General features: G+C 46.4%; 1 protein-coding gene across 6 annotated transcripts in view; it reads left to right on the top strand.

Moving 5' to 3' along the window:
- Window positions 1-14,105, top strand: part of Hipk2 (homeodomain interacting protein kinase 2) — a 192,575-nt gene that overhangs the window by 117,988 nt on the left and 60,482 nt on the right. For all 6 annotated transcript variants that reach the window (XM_052720890.1, XM_052720891.1, XM_052720893.1 and 3 more), the window contains exons 3-4: window positions 12,952-13,075; window positions 13,414-13,533. In XM_052720890.1, the coding sequence (XP_052576850.1) occupies window positions 12,952-13,075; window positions 13,414-13,533 (244 nt within the window). The remainder of the gene's footprint in view (window positions 1-12,951; window positions 13,076-13,413; window positions 13,534-14,105) is intronic.

Raw genomic sequence — 14,105 nt, 5'->3', positions numbered from 1 at the left:
TTACTGGGTCAGCATACCCCATCAGCTAGCTCCTAGTTTATGCTGAGAACTTGCTCTGCAGGATCTTAGCATGCTTTGGCCCTTGGTTCTTAGTAATCCTCTACTTGAGATACAGTGAACAGAAAGAAACCTCTGATGCTTTCCCTGCCACTGCAGTGGATTGCCATCGTGCTCTGTGGGGTCTTTTTCATAGCTCAGGTTTCTGGCTTCTGTTCTCTGAATTGGTCTTGTTCCAGTCAGTGACACCAAATGTACCTCCATTTCAAAGAAGGAAGCCATTTCTATTGTCAGAGTCCTCTCTTTAATCCCTGATCAGCAGCAATAAACAGTGGCTTGCCATTTAACCCTCCAAGCACAGGAGCAGATGAGGGAAGTGAGGACATGAGCCTTGTCGATGCAGAGGCCTCTCCAGTCCAGGCACAGGGCACTTCGGCCAGGAAAGCACTGACACTCTCTGCTCATGTTCACTTACCCAACAGACATTTACTGAGTACTCAGAGTGAACCAGTCAAAGCGGAATGTTCAAGCAGTGAGATCATGACATTCAAAGCAGTGAAGTGCCACATAGGTAATATCACTGCTTGGGTGTGGGGTGTTTACCCACCACCCCCACAGTTCCCCAGAGTTTTCTTGAGTGCGAGCAGCAGGAAATATTAGATAGAAGGATTTATTGCGGAGAATATCGTGGAGATAAACAGAAAATAAAGGATAGCCTCGAGAAGGCCTGGAACCTATTCCAACGGCCCAACTGTCTCTGCCCCAGGGTTTTTATAGAGACGCCAAGGGGTGGAGCAAAAGACCTCCTCCCCCAGCACAGCCAAGTGCAGACCATCTCAGACACCTGCACTCAGGCCCGTGGTCCTAATCATCCTCTATGCGGACCTGCTGGGTAAAGCCACGAGGAACCCGAGAACGGGCTCCCACACTTGGGTATGCTTTTTACCTATGGTATGAAGTGAGCCCTTGAATGCTAGGTTCTCATGGAAGAAGCTATCCCTTCCGTGGCGTAACATCCCATTTTCACTCTGTTGGTAGCTTTGATATGTGTCACCAGGCCGAATATAGGGAAGATGCTGTATATGCAGCTGATCCATAGGAATTGAAATTCTGAGTTTCCTCCCAGGATAGAGGAAAGAGGGGTTACCATCAGAAAGCTGTGACAGGTGACAGCGGGGGAGAGAAATATTTGAGTCGGCCCTTCCCAGTATCAGCAGGTTTCACCTTAGAAGCCATAACTGCACAATTTTAGCCCTCGGCTTTAGTCAACAGACTTAACAAAGCAGAAGAAAAACTCAACAGAAGGAACTGTGAGGAGCTATCACCGAATGTCCACGGCTCTGCCTGCTTAGCTCTGTTTTTCCATTTCTTCATACACGTCTTGTCTGGAGTTTCCTGAGGCTGGGGTCCACTTCACCAGTGTGACCCACACCCATCTCTTGTGTGTCTGTGGCATAAAGACACGGGTTTCAAAGCCCCTTTGAAGAGAAGGACAGTGTGTTAAAGGCAAGGAGGGATTTTGACATTCTGGGATGTTCTTTCCTGTAGTTGTCTTTGCTTTCTAATCATTCTTGTTGTATATTTCTGTGTGTGTGTGTGTGTGTGTGTGTGTGTGTGTGTGTGTGTGTGTGTGTGTGTGTTGTGTGCGCATGCACACGCGCGCAGTGAACACACCCACATTCACTCGTTCTCTCGTTCTCTTTCTCTCTCTTCCCTCCTCTTTTTGTATGACCGTGTGGAGGCCAGAAGTCAACCTCAGGTGTCATTCCTCAGGAGTCCTCCACATTGTTTTTGAGACAGGATCTCTTGCTGACTTGGAACTTCCTGCTTAAGCTAGACCTCTCTGGTTAATTAGAAGACCTCAGGGATCTGCCTCTCTCCACTCTCCAGCACTGGGACTACAAACACGGGTCACCACGCCTGGGTTTTCATACAGGTGGTGGGGATCAGACTCAGGTCGTCATCTTATAGAGCAAGCACTTGATGTACTGAGCCATCTTCCTAGCCCTTGTTCTATACTTCTTTGTGTCTGTCTTCTCAACACAAGTGAAATAAGTGTTTTTAACTATTATAGGCACCTGGAATTTTACAAGTGTAAAACAAATCACTCTGTGGACACGAGCAGATCCCGTAATTCAGTTCCCTGAGCTGACATTTGTTGAGCATATGCTTTGGCAAAAGGCACTGCCATCAAGGCTGCCTTGGTTGCACTGTGGTCCTGGACAGGCTCTCTCCAGCAACTTTGGACTTCCTGGTAAAACACCAGAGACAAGACTGGAAAATTTAGGCCACCCAGGCTAGAAACAGGCAATGTTAGGTACAGCACCACCAGGAAGGTGAGGATTCTAGGAATTTCAGGGCTGCTGAGTGTTTTAGAGATGAACCATTGTGACTTTTCCTAGAAAGGATCTAAGCTGTTTCTTCCTAGGAACATTTCTCAGTGAGATATGCACTCATAGTGGGGAGTTTGTTTCTATTTTTACCTCTTTCCCTTCTTCCTTGGCTTTTAGATGTTGTCAAGCCAAATTAGTGTTATTTAGGTGAATACATGTCTCTGGCTATATATTTGCTTTGTTTTATCTATCCTAGCACATACTAGCACACTGGAAGGCTAGTGTCAGAATGTACCTTAGATATCTGAGAGCTGGCTTCAGGCCACCAATATTATTAGAGGCCTTTGTGTATTCAGTTTGTGTTCCAGAGCCAGCTTTTTCTTCCACATATAAGCACAGAACTAGAGTTTGACTTTGATGGTGTCCTTAGCACAGGTGGAGTAGCCTTAGGAATCAAGGATTAGCATGGAAAATACACGTGTGTTAGTGCACACATAGGAAAATCTCGTTCAGAGTTAACACTGCCTATACAAATAAAAACAGCTACCCCTTTGGTCCTAACAGTGTGCTGGAAATGGCCAGTGGGATCAAGAAAGCCAGATTTCTTTGGGAGACTGTCCAAGTGTGGCATGAGACTGACATCAACACGTAGACCAAACTGTGATTATGTCACCTTCCCATATGGACACAAGGCTATGTTTCAACGTCTTAAGCATTTCTGTTGGAGATAGCCAAAGACAGTCATCACTGAGGGCTGTGAAGTAATCCTCATCAGCAGTTTTATGAGCACCAGCCCCATGTCAAACTTGAACACCTCTGCCGTGGGTTCTGGGTCTATTGTATCAAGCTGTGACCCCTGACAGCTAAGCCGGGTTTCACTAGCTTTCCTTCTAGACTCAGAGCCCACTCTCTGCAGCAGATCTCATCTGCAATGTCTCTTCAGCTCATTAGAGCTGGGGAGTGTGGCAAAAAAAAAAAGACCCTCAAGGTCTCCAGCAACTGAGCTGGGTTCCAGGCATGGCTCCTTATAAGTTCACATAACGGGGAGCTCTGGGTCAATTTCTTCGAGTGTTTTCATCTTAAGAATCTCATCCATGGGTCCCCTTTTCCTTCTGCCCATTCCCCAGCCCCCGAATCAAAGACAGATCAGTTCCTTTCCTACCTAGTTTGCTAAAGAAGCTGTATCTTTTTCAGAACCAAATCCCTGGTTGACCTGGGATTATCAAGGCCTGCATCACTGTTTAACTCTCCAGTCGTGTGCTGCCTCATGACTTCTCCCAGACACAGTCTGAACTCATTTCTGCAGATGCAGGACTGTTTTCCTGGCAGCCTCGCCTGTAAACCAAGACTGTTCTCTCTAGGTGGTACCCTAAGGCGTTCTCTAGCCCTTACTGTGTAGGCTGTTTTCTACTGATCTCTCGTGTTTCTGGCTCTAGTTCCTCTCAACTCGACTTCTCCTCTCTATCCTTCAGGTTTCTGCTGCCGTTTCTTGGGCCCTATATTGCTTTGATGTAGTCTCATGCCTCCACTCAGGTCACCAGTCTCAGCAGTGGCTCAGAACTCATGAGGGCATTGCCAAGTATCCTTAGTTTTGCAATAGAAACTTAAGATTTAACAACCCGTCTGAAATACAGTTTTACATTTTGATTGCTTCTGCCCCAGCCATTCTGAGGTGACTTTCAATCTACATATATTTGTGGGAACAGACTTCTTCACTGCAGTTCAATTTGAGTACACCTTATAATACCAGTGATTATAAAATACCAGGGACTAATACAGTTTCTTGCTTCCAAGTAGTTCAAACTGCTTTATAATTCTACTGGCCATAATTTATCTTCATAAGCTACTATACAGACAAGAGAAAAAGTGAGATTAATAATCACATTTTATAGAGGGTGAATAAAACTAGGAGAAATTGAGTAGCATTTTCCCAGAAATGCTCAGCTCTCCCTAGACTCTCCAAATGAGCTGCAGACTGATCGCCCATATCAGGAATGCACGTGAACCTTGTTTTGTCAGAGCACTGTGGACAAGAGTGAGACCTTGACTCTGGGCCAGTGGTTGGCCAAGGCTACTGGAGTGAGCAGATTATGTGCCTAGCTCCTGCATCAAGACCTCTGCTGCACTGAATGTAGTGAGCACACCCTGGATCAGGTCTCCACTTATATCCTCAGACCTCTTCCCTGGGCTTTGTTCCCAGGGTATCACTCTGGCATCACAACTACCATCTTGATAGGAGGCCTGCCCACAGCACAGGGCAGGGGCTGTGTTTTCAGTCCTGGCCGGGTAGTTCCGTGTATGCTGCTGCCATCTGTGTTAGGCCAAATAAGGGCCAAATAAATGGAACTGGGTTATAGGTAGGAAGTTCTGCTTCTAAAGTGAGGTAAGAGGTCTGTGGCTGTGGGTGCCAGTGGATAAGAAGAAAAGGCATCTTTGAGATGAGGAAAATGAGCAAGGGAAGTCACAGTGTTGAGCATGTTCCTAGTGTGAGCAAGGCCCTGGGTTGGATTCAGAGCACCAAAAAACGAAACCAGAAAAGGGGTGTTCGTTTGATTGCTGCCATATAAATCAAGTCCGATACTAGGTGAGTTATTTAGTGTACTTAGCATTGATTGCCATGCCTTGCCCTAGACCTGCTGTGAGGCACTTCCTACCACGCTCTATTTAGTCCCCCTTCTGGAACCCCATTCTGGAATGAGGTATACAGCCAGTGCCTAATAGCACTAGGATTGGACCCACGGACACTGGGCTTCTGTTTGCAGTCTTCACATCCAGCCTCTGCAGGGTCATATGATCTGGACTGATCTAGGAATAACTTATCCCTTATGTGCAGTCAAGAGAGTAGTGGAGCTAAATATCAAAACTTTAATAATTGATATGTTGAAAGTGACGGTTGCATTTTGTTTTTTGGTTTTTTTAATCTCCCATAGACAAATGGAATGTTCAGTGTCCTGTGATGGTCATGTTGAAAAGGAACAGTCACTCTCTTTCTTGGGTACAGTTTTGTCTGACAATTCTTTTATGTGTTTAAAGTATTTTCGATGTCCCAAAATAGTAGTGAGATTCTTTAAAATGATTGCATGAGGTGGTACCATGGCAGCGAAAGTGTGGAGCAACCATGTCACATGAGTGACCCACAGAACAGAGATCCATGTGCCCAGGGTCCTTCCTGCACTGGCACTAACCTGAGAACAGAAACAACCTCCGTGGAATGTGACCACAAACCTCCCAAACCTGGGAAAGCCAGAGCAGTGTGTCTCTTGTCATAGTACTTGCCAAGGTGATGTTGCCAGCCTCGAGGGGGAACTGCTGGGGAGCTGTGGTTGGCACAATCATCCCTTTAGACATGTATATTAAGTACCTACCATGCCCCAGGCACTGGCAATACAGCAGTGGGGGGGGGGGGGTTGGGGGTTGGGGGGATGGAGGACTACTTACTGCCTTGTGTCTGGAGGCTGCCCCTGACTGGCCATGTATCAAGACTCAGCTCAGACCTCTTGTGGGAAGCCCCCAGCTCTCTTTCCTCTCCCCGTTTTCCCTTCTTCATATACTACGTACACATTTCATGTGGTAGAGCTGTGCTGCCTGCGTGAGGCTGCCTCTGACGAGCCGGTGACCTCTAAAGGAGCCACAGAGTTGGTTTGTTGTTTGATCTTCAGCCCCCAGCATAGTGCCTGGCACATAGTAACACTGAACAATAGTGCTCGTGGCTGAATGTTTGAATAAGGAGGGAGTGAGTGCAGCTGAAGCCAAAGCCCGATTTCGGATGATCTCTGGTCTGAGTGCTTCATCAAAGAGTGGACACTCTGGCAACCACTGAGCATGTGTCAGAGAAACTGAACAGAAGGAAACGAGCTTTAGAATTGACTCGTGAGCCTCCAGGACCTCAGAGTAGTTTAGCAGCACAAGAACAAGGTATCTGCAGAATCACAGCAGGGTGCACGCATACTCCCAAGAACTGCTGGCATCCAAAGAGAGAAGTGGCTTTTTTCCAAATAAATTGTATTACTGTTATTACTGCTGTGTGTACACATCCATGCCATAGCATGCATGTGAAGATCAGAGGACAGCTTTGTGTCAATGCTCTCCTTCCACCTTTACACAGATTCCAGGGCTCAAATTCAGGTTGCTGTAGGCTTGCATGCAAATACCTTTACCTGCTGAGCTGTTCGCTGGCCTGAGAAGTGTCTTTCTTTCCTGAAGATTCAAACAGCTGTTGAAAGAGCAGCCTCAGTGCATCTAGCTTGGAATCCAAAGTAATTGAGACACAGGATCTTGTCCTTACAGGTGTAAAAAGGGGACAGATAGGCAAATATGTCAATGGGTCAAAAATAGCAGAATTTATTCTTTTATTGGAAACTAGAACTTAGTCAGGCATGTGGTACACACTTTGTTTTGTTTTGTTTTTCGAGACAGGGTTTCTCCATGTAGTTTTGGTGCCTGTCCTGGATCTCTCTCTGTAGACCAGGCTGGCCTTGAACTCACAGAGATCTGCCTGGCTCTGCCTCCTGAGTGCTGGGATTAAAGGCGTGCGCCACAACTGCCCGGCTCCACAGTTTTAATCTTAGCACTCAAGAGGTAGAGGCAGGTGAATCTCTGTGAGCTCAGTGCCAGCCTGATCTGCATAGTAGTTTCAGACCATCCAGAGCTATCAGGAGCTAGCCAATGAGACACCCCTCTCTATATAGAACTTTTAGTGTCTTGTTGGGATGTGAGAAATGGTTTTCTCTTTCTTAGGTGCGATATATATATATTTATATATATATAAATATATATATTTATTTCGTTATATATATATAAATATATATATATATATATATTTCGTTATGTTTAAAGGATTTCTGGTATCCCAAATAATCACAGAGAGATTTCTTTAGGCTGGTTCTTTGGGGGCAGCAGACGCTCAGTTAGTATCTCCCGGACCAATGTGCCATTTATGTTTACATCGTGATCTACTTGTGTAGTCAGAAGTTGAAAGTGAGCAGCAGATGTCTGAGTAAGGAAGGCTGGAAGAGGTAGGAAGGGGGAAAGGTAGGTCAGACAGAGGTTTCATGTGTGGAACTTGTTCTCTGAGATGTGAGAGTGATGCAAGACTGAAACCAACAGCAAGAGATAGGTTAGCAACTGCAGCAGAGCCATGGCCCGAGGAATACTTGTTTTAGCTAGTGGAACAGGTGCCGAGCAGGGTGCAGCTTCGTGGTACAGTCCAGTGACCTCCTCCGTAGGGACAGTGATCTCCCCCTCCAAGGCGGGGGGCGGGGGGCTTAGACTAAATCTCTGAATTCCTAGCCCCATAAGACCTTGGTACCACTTTCACGTCTCCACACTTCGCCTTTCTTGCTGTAATTCTTGCATTAGCCATCTGCAGATGGACACACAGACTCTCCTGTCTTTCTTGCTCAGGTGCCTGTGCAGCTGAGCATGGGCTGGTATTGCACATGCCCCTTTGGGCCTCAGTGCCTGTTCACCCCTGGCTGAGTCCTTTCTGCCCAAGTGCCCAGGCTTGGTCCTGGTGAAGACTCACCCTTCACCCTCCTTTGTCTGCACTGCCTCGGCGTTCCCAGCCTGACTCATGTTTTCATACTTCCTTATATTTAATCAAGGTTTATTCAATCAACACATCTGTAGTGATTGAGTGGCTACTAAATGCCAGGCACTGTGCTGCCCTCGTGGGCTTGGTAGAGGGAGAGACAGTACGAAGGTTATTGGGGAAAGTGCTGTAAAGTGACATTTATGGCACTGGAGATGGAGACTAACTGGTGTCGGGGGAGGTCTGTCTGTGGTGACAATTAAGCAGAGATGTGAAGGATGAGGAGGCAGCTGTTTGAGAGCTATGGGGCAAACACAGAAGCAGAAGCAACTACATTACCTGAAGGCTGCAGCCTCACAAGGTGCTTAAGGTGTTCTGGAAGCTGAAAAGAAACTGCTAGCACCAGAGCCTTTTGAACTAGAAGAGTGATTTGAAGTGACAGTGGAAAGGCAGCCTGGGTCCTTAATTGGGGAAGGGGGGCGTCCCTGGACCATGGGAGAGATTCATATATTCTGAGTGCTGCAAGAGCCTCTGAAGGCTTGAAACACAAGACTGTTGGAGGAAGCTCCAAGTGAAGCAGTGGCTGGGGCCAGAGCGGTGCCAAGGGAGACAAGGAATAGGGATTGATTTGAGGTAGACTGGATGTATTGGGTGGCGGAGGTAATAAAGGGAAGGGAGAATCAGAGAGCAGTCCTGGATCTCTTGCAAAGTAGCTGGGTCGGGGTGGGGATGTTGGATCCATTTAGAGAATGAGGAAGACAGAGGAAGGACAGAGAAGAGTTCCCTCTCAACTGTGCATTTTGACATGACTGTGAGATATAGCATAGGAGGTTCCAGGCTCTCAGATGTGAGCCAGGAGCTGAAAAGACTGTTCCAAACTGAGACTGAGATTTAGATGTAGAATTGAAACCTGTGAGGGCCAGCAGGATTGCTCTGTCAGTCTCCTAAAGCTGCAAACAAGGACCACAACATGCATGGCTTGAAAGAGCAACTACTCAGAAGACCAAAGTCAGGATGTTAGCTGGGCCATAGAGATTGAGGAGAGGATCTTTCCCTGCCTTCTCTGGCTTTTTGTGGCTGTAGACACAAAAAAGCATCTAACACACACACACACACACACACACACACACACACACACACACACACACACACACACACACACCATACCTTAGCCACTCCTACTTTGGGAAAAGTGGCTTCTCTTTTTCATGTTTCAAGGCTCCTTGGCTTGTGGCACATGAATGCAGTCTCCACCTCTGTCTCCACACTATCTTGTCAGTGTCTGTGCCCAAATTTCCCTGTCCTCATAAGGACATCAGTCATATTGGATTAGGACCCACCTTCTATGGTACAGCTTCGTCTTAACTAATTATACTTACAATAACCCCATTTCTAAATAATTAAGATTTCAATATACCTTTTTTGTAATACTGGAGAGTGAGCTCAGAAACTTGTGCATGCTAGACAAGTACACTACCCCTGAGCTGTATCCCCAGCCTAGCATATCATTTAGGGCGAACACAAAACCATGATAATCACTTAGGGAATGAATAGAAGGAAAAGAACAAGAGACATGGAGCAGTTGGATAAAGGAGGAGGATGTTCTAGCAAAGGGAATAGACAGGCAAGAAATTTGGATATGGGCAAGTGGCACCTTGACAGCTAGGAATAGCTATTGCAAAGGAGGAGCAATGGGCAGTTGTATAGAAGAAAGGCAGCTCTCAAATCGTAGAGCTGAGATGCTGACCAATGAATATGACATATCTGATCTTGCTAGTATGGCTCATGAGTATAGGACCCCACTAGAAAAAGTTATGAAGTCGGTATGCAGTGAAGAGGCAGGAACTTTAGGGGGCCATTCCTATGAGAAATGGGGAATGGAGGAGGCAGATACTCTAGGTAACACAGAGAGAAGGATTAAGGAGAGGTGTGTGTTTGAGGCTTGCTTACATTTGTTTCCCAAAGTAGGCGCTGCTGTATGTTTTGTTTTCCCATAGTACCATGAATGGCTGCAGTTTCCTCTTCTGGTAGACTGAGAAAGAAAAACATCCACAGACCCTGTTCATATAGGCAGTTGCAGAAATCTATATCTGGTGTTTCTTGCCAAAGAATACCACCAAAGTGTATGCATGGCATGTTCAGATACTTGTATCATTTATAGCACTAGGGAACAGAGGCCTGATTGAGAGGTGTCCAGAGGTTGGAAGCTGTCAGCATGGAGGCCACAAGAACCAGTCGGTTAACCTGATAGGAATGGCCCCCTGTCAAATGCAGGGAAGACAACTCCAGGGAACTAGACATACCTGTTCCTAACACAGGGACTGGGGGCTGGAATGGGATGCCTCCAAACATCAAGATCATAACTGGCAGGCTGCTGAGGAAAGCCTGAGCAAGAACTCTCATAGACAGACCTGAGCCTACATGTGTGCAGAGGCAGGAACATATCTGACTCCAGAACAGAGAGGCAGGAGGAAAAGCAGCTTGTAACACTCATTCTTCTCTTTAATATTCTTTTCAGGCATCCCCTTTCTAAAGGATGTAGTTTTTTCTTAAATGAACAGACTATCTCCAAAGGCTCTAGTTACACATCATGAGAAACAAATTTGGGAATTCTGGACTAGGGGCCCCAGGGTACAGGTGACCTAGGCAAGTGGTGGCCTCAAGGCTCATGACATAAGAGTGAGGCGGGCATATATCATGGAACAGTCACAGGCATCCCCAGCTTGTGATGCTAGTGAGCACGAGCAGCCTCAGTGGCCCACACACATAGTTAGCAACTGCACTAAAGGAGACAAAGGCTGGGGGGGGGGGGGGGGGGTGCTGGCAGCTGCTTCTAGCGGTGAAGGAGCACAGACAGGAATACCTCTTCGATGGCACTAAGACAATGTTCCCTCTACTCTAGCAGTGGTGTTCCTCTGTGCTAGTCAACTCTCCCTCGCCCTTACGAAATGCCTAAGACAGGGGACTTAGAAATGACTTCTTTGGGCTCCCAGTTTGGGAAGTTCCGGTATAGGATTGACTGAGGCAGCACACAGACAGGAGTACATGGCAAAGCAAATCGTTCATAGCACATGGGAAAAGATCAGGGGCAAGTGACCCATGGTCTCTTATAAGGGCACATCCCCAGTGAACTAAGTACTTCGCACTGGGTTCCACCTGTTAGAAGTTCCACCTCCTTCCAGTGGTGCCACACTGGAGACCAGTCCCTCACTAAATACTGACTGAAGGCCTCTTGGGAAGCCTTCAACACCCAAACTGTAGCACTCTCCCTTGCTGCCCAGAACAACCATGGTAGCACCACAGAAGCACACATACATCTGAAAAATCAAAACTTTGCAGAAAAACACTTGGGATTTTGTTGTTCAAAACTATTTCATAGGGGAGATAGCTCACTTGGTAACCTGAGTTTGATCTCCAGGACCCTCGTAATAAAAGCCAGAAATGAGCCTGGTGGTGGTGGCGTGTGCTTTTAATCCCAGCACTCGGGAGACAGGCAGGTGGATCTCTGTGAGTTCAAGGCCAGCCTGGTCTACAGAACAGGTTCCAAGACAGCCAGGGCTACACAGAGAAACCCTGTCTCAAAAAACAAACAAAAACCAGGAATGATAGTGTGTGCTTATAATCCCATCACTAGGAAGGTAGAGACAGGTAGTTTCCCTTGGGCTTGTTTCCCTGCCAGCCTAGACTACTTGGAAAGTTCCAGGCCAGTGAGATAGCCTGACTTTAAAAAAAAAAAAAGGTGGGTAGCACCTGAGGAATGACACTCAAGGTTGTCCTCCGGCCTCCGGCCTCCATATACACACATGATAGCAATAAGCAAATTTAAAAAGAGGGGACTGTGGCTGTTTTCTGAGCTAGAAGAGGAAGGTCTGAGGCTGCTAGAAGTGGTTTGAGTACTACCCTTCCTTTCCCTTGGGCCAGCCAGGTGAAAGGTGACCAAGGTGAAGACAGATCCCTGAGCCTCCACTCTTGACTTCTAAAAATGTGGCACAGCAGTGTGGAAACCTTGTAGAGAAAGCAAATTGGGCTAATGTATTTCATTATGAGCACAGGGCATTGAGCACATTTCAAAACAGGCCAACTGTAGTTACACCTCAAACATCGAGCCTGTCTTACACCAAAGCATAGTCAGGACAGATACTTAAACTAGAAGGTAGAGGTGCTGGAGATATGACTGATGCACTTCCAGAAGACCCAAGTGTGGTTCCCAGAATCCGTGTTGAGTAACTCACAATTGCCTCTAACTCCAGCTCCAAGGAACCTAGTGTCCGCTTGCCCCACATTTGTGGCATTCCCTCACACAAATACACACACATGCACATGAATAAAACTTAAAAGAAGGTGCACTTTGTGGTCTGGTTTTGGTTACCAAATACATGGGCACTTTCCTCTTTAAAATTCCTTTGAAATTTCTAGTATGTGACCTTGTCTGTCATTTGCAGAGACATTAGGTTGTACAGTCAGGAGTGACCTGGTTGTTGGGTTTATAATGGAATTCTGGTTGACTCTCAAGATGATCTATTCATGAATGGGGTTCTATATTTGTAGCATTAAAGAACTTTTATAGAGATTAACCATTTAGAAATGGATGAGAAAAGTAATAGCAGTGTTTCTTTGAGGAATTGTGATACAAATGCCTAAGACAAAGATTGTGGAAAATGGATATTGGACTTAATTGACTTATTTTAAGTGGGGGCAGCTATTTTTATGTATGTCTGAAAGTAGACTGTTTCAGAATTCCTTCTTAAAAACCAGGCATTCTTTATGAAGATTTCCAGGTGTTCAGCTACAAAAACTAACTTCCTACTGTTTCTGCGATTGTTATCAGTTCATGAGCTTATGTGGCCAGAGTGTGATGGTGGTGACGCCCACAGACGTGCTTCACTGTAGGCCTATTGTACTGCCACCACCTGCCCTTACTCTGCACTAGCAAGCTAACTACATCCTCTTCTAACTAGAGGATAAAGCCAAAGGTTGGAGAGGTCATTGCAATGCAGACCTCTCTCAAAGACCACAGACCCCACACATGCAGTCATGGTACCCCAGGAGAGAGCTAGAGCACTGATGGTTCTTTCCATTGTTCCTCTCCAGGGCCCCCGAGATCATCCTTGGTTTGCCATTCTGTGAGGCAATTGACATGTGGTCCCTTGGTTGTGTCATTGCTGAGCTGTTCCTGGGCTGGCCGTTATATCCAGGAGCTTCCGAGTATGATCAGGTAGATCTGGGTGACACAGGAATTCAGTGTGTGACTTCATTCTCCATCTAGAAAACCCTGGATTACCATTTCACTTAGAACCTGCCCTATCGTATTCTTATGGGCTGACTTACTGTCTCTCTTGCCTGGCTTCCTCTTATCCCCCGACCCTGTGTCCGTGTGTGTGTGTGTGTGTGTGTGTGTGTGTGTGTGTGTGTTTCTTTTACTCCTTTCTTTTTACTACTTCTTTTCCCTCTAGAACTAGTAATTCCATTTTTCTCAAAGCCACTAGAGCCATCGGTATACCATATGTACAGTGACAGAAAAAGCCCTGACCTCTTTCTCATCTTTTCTTGCAGATTCGGTATATTTCACAAACACAGGGTTTGCCAGCTGAATATTTATTAAGTGCAGGGACAAAGACAACTAGGTTTTTCAACCGTGACACAGACTCTCCGTATCCTTTGTGGAGGCTAAAGGTAGGAAAAACACCCCTCCCTTGTACATTGGTGGCCCAGTAGTGAAGGAAGAAGGAAAGACAAAAATGAGCTTTTGATATTTTCAAATTGATAGTTTTAATTAGGCCAGCAAGATGGGGATGTCGGATAGAGTTGTGAATACAAGGTGTGGCTGGATCTGAATGTTTGAAAACACCTGTTCCTTTGGCCTGCCGCTGCCTGAGAGTCTCTATCCCATGGGAAGACTGCTGAATTTCTGGGATTTAATCCTTGATGACTAATTTGTGCTAGGCAGATGAAGCAGCCATATTCACCCTTAATGGAGCTTACTGTCCATGGGGTGGGGGTGGGGGGATTAGGACCAATGCCCAAGCTCTGGGTTACCAAACAGAGTATCTTCCTCCTAGGAGGGAAGAATGTGGGAAACGGTAGTGATCCAAGTGAGCCAAGAAAAAGTGAGGCCAGGGGTCAAGGCAGGGAAGAACTTTTGTGCTGGGCTTTGTAGGTACAGAGGGAGGGATTTTCCCAGGCAGTGAAAGCAGGTAGCCTAAGCAATGCAAATGGCACAAGCCCCTGGGAAGAGGGCAGATCTG

This window comes from Peromyscus californicus, unplaced genomic scaffold (assembly GCF_007827085.1).
Source record: "Peromyscus californicus insignis strain IS unplaced genomic scaffold, ASM782708v3 Scaffold_6__1_contigs__length_162567912, whole genome shotgun sequence".
Lineage (NCBI taxonomy): Eukaryota > Metazoa > Chordata > Mammalia > Rodentia > Cricetidae > Peromyscus > Peromyscus californicus.
The sequence above is the reverse complement of the archived record's forward strand: the minus strand, read 5'-3'. Positions and strand labels throughout refer to the sequence as shown.